General features: G+C 32.8%; 1 protein-coding gene across 1 annotated transcript; it reads left to right on the forward strand.

Moving 5' to 3' along the window:
* The first annotated feature begins 5661 nt into the window (after positions 1-5661).
* On the forward strand, positions 5662-6270 carry LOC124891656. Its single transcript, XM_047403363.1, has 2 exons — positions 5662-5768; positions 5859-6270. The coding sequence occupies exons 1-2, from the start codon at positions 5662-5664 to the stop codon at positions 6268-6270; spliced, it is 519 nt and encodes a 172-aa protein (XP_047259319.1).
* Positions 6271-11681: the final 5411 nt, after the last annotated feature.

Below are 11681 nucleotides of genomic sequence, written 5' to 3' on the forward strand. Positions count from 1 at the left end.
TATTTCTAATTCTTTGTTTTTTATTTTCAATTTTTCCTTAAATTGATTTATTTCGTTCAGTAATTTCTGTTCTCTATCTTTTTCTTCTTTTTCTTTTTGTCTTTGTTCATATAGCTCTTTTAACATTTGTAGTTCTTTTTCTAATTCAGCAATCCTACTATTTTTAGTTTCTTCTATTTTTCGTATTTCTTCCGTAGTTTGTTGTTTTATTTTTTCTATTTCCTGTTTCCTATCTATTTCTTCATTTTCTCTTTCTATTCTTACCATTGCTATTAATTTATCTTCTAATTTTAATTCTTCTTTTTTCCAACATTAGATATAAATGTTCACTTATTTTCTTATATCTTCTTCCTAGATTAGAAAATACTATTTTTATTTTTGATCTTTCGTGGTTTTCATATATTTTTTCATCTATTATAAATTCTTTGTTCATTTTATTGTGAATAGTTCATGTTGATATCTATATATATTCTAAACTATCTATTTGTAATTCTAATTTTGATATTTCATCTTTTTGTATATCTATTGAGTTTTTACTAACTCCGGCAAATATATTATAATGTAGTCTTTTTATCCTTATTTTTAATTCTTTACGTTTTTCAGAAATAATTTGTTTTAATTCTTTGTATTGTTGTACTTTATTCATTTTAAATTATATTTATAATATCTTGGCGGATATCTAAATTTAATTTTATCATAATTAGGTGGTATGTGTTTCATTCTTCTAGATTTTAAATGTATTGTTAATTTTGATTCAGTACTAGATATTAATGTAATTAAGTAAGCTAATCTTTGTGGGTTTTCTTTTGTTTTATTTAGACTTATATATTCTGAATAATTACTAATTAAAGATTCTTTAATTTTCCTAAAAGCTTCTCTATTTTTAAATGGTCTTCGCATAATTAATCTAATAATTTGTAGGTAAATTCTAATAACTCTAACATATATCTCACTTTTGTATTTTTTGTATTACTGGGTTTTGATACCAATTGTAGGGGGTGCAGATATGTAATGTATGAAATAGATTCACTAGGACTGATGTGAGACTCTTTACATTCCGTTCACGTCGATTGCTCGACATCTTGTGAGTGAGCAAATTAATGTATTGATTAGCTTTAGATTTCATAATTTTAATATTTCAGAATAAATAGTAATAGTACTGTTATCTGAATCGATAGAGGGAGTGCTTGAAAATACTAATATAATAGAAGTCGGTTTTAGGGAAATACAAATTAAAAATCAACCCCAAAAGGTGGGTTAGTTTTCTCCTGATCAATATCAAAAGTTGCCCTCTTTGTATTTACAAAAAAAATTATAATTTTATGACACCCGACTCAAAAAAGAAAGAAGAAAAAAACAACCTTTAGAGGTTTATAGTTTGAATTTTTTTTACCATAAAAATCAAATCGACCTCTAAATGTCGATATTTGTATTTTTGTTTAAGAAAAAAACTTTGGAGATCTCTTTAACAGACGCCTCGAGTTTGGATCTTGAAATAATATTCCTTTTTATATGAAGCTTTTTAATTATTTCACCAAAAAATTTTATCGAAGCGAATTCAAATTAATCAGGTCAACAGTAATGATAAATAAATAAATAAAATATACCATATGTGATTGCGCACCATTTCTTGGGATATGGGTTTTAATTTTGTAGAAAACTTATATAATCATTGAGCAGATAATTTATAATTACTTTGGAAGAGAACATGGTGCATTCACTCCCTTTCTCCTACATTTATTTTAATTTTCAAGTGTTTTTCTTATTCTTCTTTCATTATCTCGAGCTGCCTGTTACTTTGAAAGGAGTCTAGGAGCAACGATAAAATTGTACTTCGATGTAATTTATGCAGCGGTTTTGAACAATGAAAATAGCCAGTAATACTTGTATTAGAATAAACTGTATACATCACACACCTTAGATTGCTGCGCTTACCGAACCCTACTAACGCATAATGGTTGATAAATCAGGATATCCTAGTTATCTCAAAGAAATAACGAACTGAAAACGTATGGAAGCTTTCAAGCTTGAAAATACATGTATGACAGACAATACGTGAACATTAACTATATTAGCGTATTGAAATATTTTGCATAAATGGTGTATTATATATCTCTTTTACTTCTTAACTTATTGCGATCCCAAAAAAGAATTTTATATAAATATATTATCGTACTAATAATGTGTGGGCAAAATGGGAACAATCCCACCTAGTCCTAGATCTTACCTACAAAATCAATTATACACATTCAAACTCAATTTTTTTTTTTTTTTTTTAAAAGGAGAAGCTATTGGCGATTTATGATTGAAAGGATGATTTGGGTTTATTTAATTTAGAAATGATTTTCAGAAATAGGGAAACATGTTCATTAATAACGTAATTATAATGATAGAATTTTAAATTGAGAATAATACTCGACTATGAGAAAAGGGAAAAAATTAAATTAGTAGTAATTTGTCTTGTTGATGTTTTGTACGACTTTTGATCACCGTCCATGACTGTTAGTTTTATATGCATCAACAAAATACATATATATAGCTATAGAATATATCATATCTAAATAGGAAAAGTTTTATGGCTAAATACTTTAGTCATAAGTCTTTTATATAGCATTCATAGCAACATGTTGTGCTATATCTTGTTTTTATGATGAGCTGCTGACAACAAGGAATCAGGTCCCTAAGTTTTCATGGAAAAATACAGTTGTCACAAGTTTTGCATAGTTTTATCTTCTAGTGTAACAAACTGTGCAGGCGGGATGTATACCTTTCAAGGACACTTGGCCAAATTGTATTTCCATCCTAATCATTATTCCACTATAAAAGGAAAAGAATTCTTCTCAATAAGGTAGTTTTTTGCAAAATTAGAATTGAAGAGAGTGAAATAGGCAAAAACTCAACTTTACAATATTGTTCAAGTTCTTATTTCTATATGCACTTGTAACACCCCGAGAGTACACCCTGAACACCACACGGTGCTTACGGCCACAAGTGACCACAAGCTAACCCATGAGTTGGTACCTATTGTGATCACTGAATAAAAAAAATTACAAAAGATACACATACATGAAAATAACTGAATTTGCCATAAGGTTTTAAGTACTAAAACATTAGTGAAGTATAAGTCTAAAACAACTTGTCTGAAAACTGATAAAAATATAACAAACTGACTATCTGTCCAAAGTGTCCGAAAGCCTCTAAAACTGACAGAATAATAGTTGATGGAACAGGCCCCCAAATAACTCCAACTGTCTAATTGAAATAAAATACTAAAATAAACATAATTGGTCCCCGAAGTATGAGGACTCACCACTGCTACTATGTTGATGCGGTGGAATATCTAAGAGCGGTCAGAAACTTGAGCTTCCGAACCTATATTATGAGACATCATAGCATAAGAAATGAGTATGCGATCAACACTTTGAATGTACTGGCATACTAGATAAGGTTAGGCTGATATGCATGGGCTCATGTACAGAAATAATAACTGGCTGAATAAATCTCATGAGCTAACTGATGCATAGTATACGTGAAAACTATAAAATCTAAGAACGGATGACCAATCACATAACATGATACTAAAATAGTCTGTTAACTAAAAGCACTGAAATCTAGTAACCGATAACTGATAACTGTATTCTATGGTCAATACAAACCTAAACTGAATTACACTGAAAACTAGATTGAAACTGTGGGAGCTAGCTTTAATCGACATGCCCCAATATATTATAAGGGTCCAACCTATAACCCCATTTGGAAGAGTGTCAGTACCGTGCCATGGATACTAACACTAGCTGTGTGGATCCACTATCTGATGTCCCGAAGGGCGAGAGTGTCATGCCTAACTGATGGGGGACCCCTCAAAGTCTATGGTGGCGACGTAGGTCTATAACCTAGGGACTGTCCTAATGCTTTATTCCTAACTGACGGGGGAGATGTCATCCGTACATTCACTTGGAGATAAAAGTTACTCCCAACTGAAAACACTGATTTCTGGACTAAATTAAGCTTATTTGGACTAACGACTAACCATATTTCTCATGGTATAACTAAAATCGTTCTGTGGATACTGGAAACTAGGTAGAAAACTAAATTTTGAGTATTCATAACCGCCAGGACTCAATGACAATAACAATAAGAATATACTGACGCTTTAAAAACCGTAACAACTAGTCATTGTTAAAAACCCAAATCTTTTAGGCATTTCATCATACACTTGGAATTCATGATTTTAAGTATCGGAATAGTTTAATTCATGGGATGATAACATAACTTCAATACTAAAATCATGGGTTAAGGATTTAACATGCAATTTTCATCTAATTTCAACAAAAACATATGTAAACATGGTATAAAAATTGAAATTCATGGAAGTTCATGGATATAATTCATGCTAACATGTAAAGATCATGATTTTAAACTTGAAACGGATTCTTGGAATCCATGGGTTAAAAAGACCCAAGGATGAACATCTAACATACCTTAATTGAAGAATTTGTGGAAGTTCATAGTGATTTTTTGAAGCTTGAACTTGGATTTGAAGAAGCTAGGGTTTTTTTCTTGAGACAGTTTGTGAAAAGATGAGTGATTTTGCCCTTTTGGAACCTTAATCTCGTGTTATGGGTGAGGCTAGGTAAAGGAAAAATGAGTCAAATACCCCGACATATGCAAAATTAATTAAACTGAATGTGACCAGTGACGCAAAATGCAACGTGTTGCATCGCTAAATCAATGAGATATGCGACACACTGTGTTTCTCCCCACCAATGTGATAAGTGCCGCACCGCGGCCATATCATGTTGATTTCCTATTTTAAACATCCAAAAAAGCCTCAAACCTCGTCCGAAAAATCCAAAACTTACCTGAGACATGATATCGACCACCAATCATAAATCAACTTAAAAATCTACGTTGTAAGGTTGGAAAGGTCAGAATTAAAATCATCAAAGTTTAAGAGGCTTTGGAAATGGCTAAGTCTTAACATTTCATGAAATTTTCCAAGTCTTGAACCCCTTTATCAAGCAAGAGTGAGATAAAATTAGCTAGGATATTACGGGGTCTTATAGCACTGAAAGAGTGAGTGTTCTTAAGTCAAGTTATAGTCTGTAACTGAATTACTCATTCTATAAGACCAATTTCTTCTTTTCTTTCTTGAGAGTGCTTAAGTATAGTTACCTAATTTTGATATTGGTAAGAGTTAATCAATATCGAAGCATGTTATTGGAAGAGTTGTCAAGATAGGCTTGCAGTAGAGTTATTACAAGCAGGTGGAGCCTAGATTTAGGTTCATTGGAGTCGGTAATCAAGATTTTGATTAAAGTGAAGTGTTGGGTGATTTTGAGGGCAAGCCGTGGTTTTTCTCTCCTTGAGCAAAGAGATTTCCACGTTCTTTATTTTTCTGCAAAGTTTTAGTTTTCCTGTGCTTTAGTGTTTGATTGCCTGTGACTAATTCTAAGTGACCTAGTTCCTCATAGTGTAGTGCAACCCTATATTCCAACAATTGGTATCATAGGCAGAACACTCTAGAAGGTTCACACCTAGAGTGATTTTGTTAACATGGCTGCTCTACTAAATCTTGAAGAAGAGAAATCTATCAATAGACCACCTAGATTTAATGGGAAGTTCTATGGGTGGTGGAAAACTAGGATTTATGACTTCATTATGGCTGAAGACAGTGAGCTGATGGATGTAATACTTGATGGTCCTCATGTGCCAGTTAAAGAGGTCAAAGAAAGAGAAATAACAAGAATGGTTATAAAAAGGAGAGAGTATGATGATGAAGATAGAAGGAAAGTTGAGAAGAATTATAAATCCAAAAAACTGCTAGTTTGTGGCATATGACTTGATGAATACAATAGGATTTCTATATGTAAAAATGCTAAAGAAATCTGGGATTGGTTGGAGACTGCTTATGAAGGAACCATTGATATGAAGGATTCAAAATTTTACATGCTAACTACTCAATATGAAAGCTTCACCATGAAAGAAAGAGAAACCATCCAAGAGATGCATACCAGATTTACTTCTATCACTAATGAGTTGCACTATTTAGGAGAAGTAGTACCTTTGTACATACAAGTGAGAAAAATTCTGGGGGTTCTGCGTAAATCTTGGGAAAGCAAAGTGGATGCTATCACTGAGGAAAGGAATTTGAAAACTTTCACCAAGGATGAACTTATTTGTAATCTAAAGGCACATGAGTTTAAGAAACAGCAAGGGAAAGAGAAGAAGGAAGTAAAAAGAGAAAAATCTATGAATGAAGGCTTCTAAGTTATATTCAAATGAAAAAAACATTGGTGTTGTATATTTGAAAATAAGTAATTGTTAGAGCTATGAAAAAAAGTGGTCAATTACAAAGAAATGAAAGTAGCAGTAGAAAAGGAGGTACTTTGGAGGTTTGTCACAAATGTAGAAGTCTTGAGCATTTCATTAAGGATTATCCAATGAATAAAATGGATTATTAGGAATATCTCAAGACTAGAAGTGACAAATAAAAAAATAGGGACCAAGTCCCTATAAAATTAAGCAGAAAGACTGCAGCAGATTATGTAGTAAGGTAGGCCTTAGCAGTGTGGGGAGATTCCTTTAGTGAATCTAATGAGGCTTAAAAGGCTGAAAATGTGTCCTTGTTGGCTGTAGAGGAATGTGAAATTACCTATGGTTCTTTGTTTTCTCTTATGGAAAACATTGAAAATAAAGAAGAAAATGAGATAACTCTTTCTGACATTAAGGAAAATTTAGGTAAGTATTCTTCTAGAAAGATAAAAAAGTTTGCAAATATGCTGATTGATTCTATGTATGACATAAATGCTAAAAAATGCTCTACAAGAGAAGGTAGAAAATAAGGTGCTTGAATTAATTGCTTTAACTCTCCAAATATCTAAAATTGAGGAACAGGTTGCTAAGTTAAAATCTAAAAACTGGAGTTTAGTGAGTCACTTCGAGAAGGTAAAAGATTCTGATGGTAAAGGAAAGAAAGAAGCCTCAAGGATTCAAATTTATCTTGAATATAAGTTAAAGGACTCTCATAAGTATCATATGACTACAATCCAGGAGAATGAAGAGTTACATAAGGACTTGGTTCATTTGAGGGAAGACCTTACAAAATTCCTACAATGGACGATATCCTCACAGATGCTTTCTAACTTAACTGGTTAAGGAGTTAATATGTAAAGGCAGGGTTTCAATACAAAACTCAATTACCTAGGTCTCAAGGAAAGGTTGTTTAATATGTCAAAAACAAAGCCCACAAACCTCTATGCATTCATTGTGGAAGAGATGGTCACATGAAAGAAAACTATCAAAGTTGGATGAGAGCTATAGCGAACAGTATTAGTTGTATTCAACAAGAGAATACCTATCCTAAGGGTTTCATAACTTTTAAAAATATAAAGAAGCTTACATTATCAATATGGGCCAAGAAGGATTTGATTACACCTTTGTCCTCCCACTGGGAACACAAACTTAAGTGGGTTCCCAAATCTAACAAATGACTTTGTTGTAGGTGGATAAAGGGATTACAGTCAGAAATCACTGATAGTGGATATTCAAAGCATATGGCTATAATGTCTGGTTGTACTTTCTCTCTCAAGGCACTTCAAAGTGGAGGCATTTCATATGGAAATAGTAAAAAAGGATCAAAATTTATGTATGGATAATGGGAAGTAAATTACTTTGGTATTCAATATGAAGATGCTGACTTATAGTTTAAAGGGATGACATTGCTGAAGACAAGAGTCAAGAGACAAATGATGTAGATGAGAAAGCAAAGTGGATGGAGGTGATGATGATCTAGGATCTTAGTCACAGATCCCAACCCTAGTAGAAAAACAATAAGGAGGGTCAAGTTAAAATTCACAAGGATTTGGTCCCTATAAAGATCATCTCAAAAGGTCAAACTGCAGAGATAAATGCACTTACCCTTTTGATATTCTGACTTCATCTTTTGGAAACTAAAGTCTTAACAAGACCTTAAGTTAGATGTTTCATTGTTTCCCAGTATTCTTATCCCAAGGAAGCCATATCGTGAAAAAGTTCAAAAAGGTATTGACTGGTTTATTGCAATGCAGAAGGAACCTGGCAATTTAAAGGATGTTAAGTCTGGGACTTGGTTCCTAGACCCATTTTCAAAACATTATCAAAAAAGGGTCTTATATTGAAATAACTAAGTTGAGGCTGTTGTTGATCAACCTAACTTGACCTACTAAATGAAAAAGTCTTTCTTCCTAAATTTGCCTATGATAAGGTGACAGGTATACTTAGTGAGGTAGGTGCACAATGGTCTAACTCAGTACTATACCTCTGTAGCTATATACCTATGGGAATAGTTTTGAAGAAAACAAATTGAGTCAAGCACAAATGGAGAATTCAGTCAAGAAAGAGAGGAACCTGGTTCCATCTCTTAGGTTAGTACCAAATAAATATCCCTTAAAACTCATAAAATTTCTTTTTAAAAAGCTAAATGTCCTTCCCAATCTGAACAAATGCTCTCAATTCACAGAAAATGTGATGATTCATACCTGTTGTAGTCAGACGCGTTAATCCTATAAGACGCCTTTAAATGTAAAATGGTCACCTCCATTAATTACAAAATCAACTATTTTTATTCTCACTTTTTCCTGAATTAACTCAAATTATCTTCCTGGATTTTCCTAATCCCTAAACTAACCCGGTTTTTTTATCTTAAAAAATTTGAAATGCCAGAAATTCCATCTTCCTCAATCTCCATGAAAGAGTCCTCTTCTGATCTTCCATATGAATCACAGAGTGTTTTACCCACCATTCCTTCACTTGAAGTTCCAAACACCCCAAATGAACCAAATTCAGAAAATCCCCAAATCAAACAATCTAATTTTTTAACACCCAATACCATAGAAGAAATCACTTTAAGTCCACAACAAGAACTTAAATTAACTCTACCTACTATGTCCTCTCCAGAAATACCACAATCGCTCACTGATTCTGTTCCTGTCCAACCTTCCTCAACCATAGAAAATTCTGCTAAGTCATCTAGGATAAAGGATTCGAATCATGGTTTTGGTTCTTTGATTGAATAAGAAGTCCCTTAATCTAAAGTTTCTCTTTCTTCAAAAAAACCCAAAAACCTCTCAAATCCATCTTCCTGCTGAAGAATTAGAAGGTACTAAAATTTCAGAAAACTTACACGTACCTGGTTTGTAATGCCCCAAAATCTGATCCCGAGATGTCATATGCTACTCAAGACTACAAGTAGCCTTAAGCTAACCCTGTCTGCATACTGTTGAGCCTAAATCTTATAGTAATGGAAATTTAGATGATATAAGTCATGTTTAATGCGGAAACTATCTATAGTATATGAGGATAATCTAAACAAAATATCTGAAACATCAAAACTGAATAATCTATATCAAAACTAGTAGTCTGACAAGCCTCTACTACTTATACTAGAGAGTCACTGGGGTAAACCCCAAGCTAGCTCGAACTGTCTGAAAGGAAATGCTAAAAGCTCATAAACTGATAAACTGTAAAATTTGAATGGATAGAATAAGTCCTCGAACTATGAGGACTCACCAATTGTCCAATGTAGATGGAGATGCTCAAACTACTCATGCTGCTGATACTGAACACCTATACCTACATTATGAGATAATGTAGCACATAGACATATATATGGATTAGTACTTTGAGGATGTATTGAGTATATGGGGGTGATATGCATAAGTAAAACATCATCTCAAAATCATAGTTTATAAAATAATGCATGCTAAATGTAAATGACTCACGTAAGCTAGAGTAGTTGAAATACTAAAATATGTAGAAACACGAAGCAAAACATACTGTATAAATCTTGTGATCCATAACATTTAGTTCTAAAAAATGTACTAAATCTTTGTCTTTAAATCATACTGTCCAAGTGTAAAAGAGCTCAATCTAAATCTGAAATCTGAAAGCTAAAATATGAAGCTATTATCTTCTGTAAAGCATATTTTGAACAAAACTGTGAGCCTTTACACTTAGTTTTCTAAAAATATTTCTTTCATTCTTTTACTCTGATTAGCAGGGTTTTGAAAAATGTATTTTAATCTGCTGGGAGGTTCATATGAGCTAATCATGGAGTCCAATGTCTCGTCCTCCTAAGGAAAAAATCTCACATTGGAGAGAGGTGTCATACTCTTTCCAGAGAGTATAGCCTGAGCTAAGTGATCATATCTGTAACTGTCATCCACATAGATGTGGGAATAATATGATAATCTGTACCTACATTGGCTACGCAGTTCTGTGGAAGTAGGATGCGCTAAACCCACACTTCCCGCTCGGTGCTAAATATACTTCCTTTTTATTTGCTACACTCATTCTATTGGAAATCCACTTTAAAACTAGCATAAAGATTTATCTAAGAACAATTATGCATTAATCTAATAAAATTTGTAATAATCTGAAAAAAATTGGATTCCAAAAACTAATCTGAGGATCAAAAGATAAAAACTTTATTGCAAATCTGGTATAGGTGTTTAAAGCATCATTTTTCTCAAAATATCAACATATAAACTTAGGGCTTAGGACCTATGTATCAAACTCATGCCAAATATCATAATAATCATGCTTGATAATGAAAACAACGATAATTCATCTCAAAAATCTAGAAATTACTACAATAAACATGAAAATATGAAAATAAACATGCAATTCAACTTATAATTCTCTTTAAATCTCATAATCTTGTAAATGGCAACATTGGGTATGAACCCTAATTTCAAATTCATAGGAAATCATATAAAATTATACAACTTTAAAATTTAAATAAGTTTTGGGCACAAGGATGAAAGAAGTATCCTTGTTCATAAACCCCACATACCTTAATTGATGCTTAGATGAAGAAACCTTGAATTTTGGATTCCAATTGAGTTCTTGATGATGGGTTCTTGATTATATTGCTTTTGAAATCCTTAATTTGGAGCTTTCTTGGAGAATCTACGAAGGATTGTAATTTCTTTTAAAAGAAGCTTTTTTAGGGTTTTATTTTTGAAGATGATGAATAATGAGCATAATAGGCCTAGGATATGATTAATCTTGTTTTTTTGGATGGAATGGGGTTTGGGAATTGTCCAAAATACCCTTTTAAAACTCCTAAATAAAGCTGAAAAAACGTAACTGGGTCTCAATTTAATGGCCCACCGATGCGCCACTATCGCGGTGGCTCACTGGAAATTAACTATTGGAAAATTGGGGGTTTCCATGATGTGGATCTATTGCATTGTCCCACTAAATTTTTACAATTGGGACATGGAACCTCAACGCAATGTGCTACCATCGCGATGCCCTATAGAAATGCCATTTTGACCTTCGGTGCGACGCACCACTATTGCATTGGACTACTGAAAATTGACAAACGGGGAAATGAACCTCTTCATGACACACCAGTATCACAGTGTTCCACTGGAAAGTGAAAGTTATGAATTTAACCACTTCCGCGATGCGGTGATTGCCCAGGTGGCACGTTGTCAATTTAAAAACGTCATAACTCCTTCACCGAGTGTCGAAATCGGAAAAATTTTGTATCGATGGAAAGTTTATTCAATTTTCCACAAAATTGAAATTCTAAATCTAAAAATTTCCACATGGAATAAATATTATTCATTTTAGAAGCTATTTTTTAACATTCTAGGAGTGGATTTAAGCTAGGAAAATTTATGGGGTATTGA

Source organism: Capsicum annuum, unplaced genomic scaffold, assembly GCF_002878395.1.
Source record: "Capsicum annuum cultivar UCD-10X-F1 unplaced genomic scaffold, UCD10Xv1.1 ctg39436, whole genome shotgun sequence".
In the NCBI taxonomy this organism is placed as follows: domain Eukaryota; kingdom Viridiplantae; phylum Streptophyta; class Magnoliopsida; order Solanales; family Solanaceae; genus Capsicum; species Capsicum annuum.

What these genes read in the sequence shown, in the direction of transcription:
- LOC124891656 (XM_047403363.1), top strand. Translation starts at nt 5,662, where the DNA reads ATGGCTGAAGACAGTGAGCTGATGGATGTAATACTTGATGGTCCTCAT. An exon ending in ATGGTTATAAAAAGGAGAGA is followed by an intron (nt 5,769 to 5,858) that starts GTATGATGATGA and finishes TGAATACAATAG; the next exon opens with GATTTCTATATGTAAAAATG.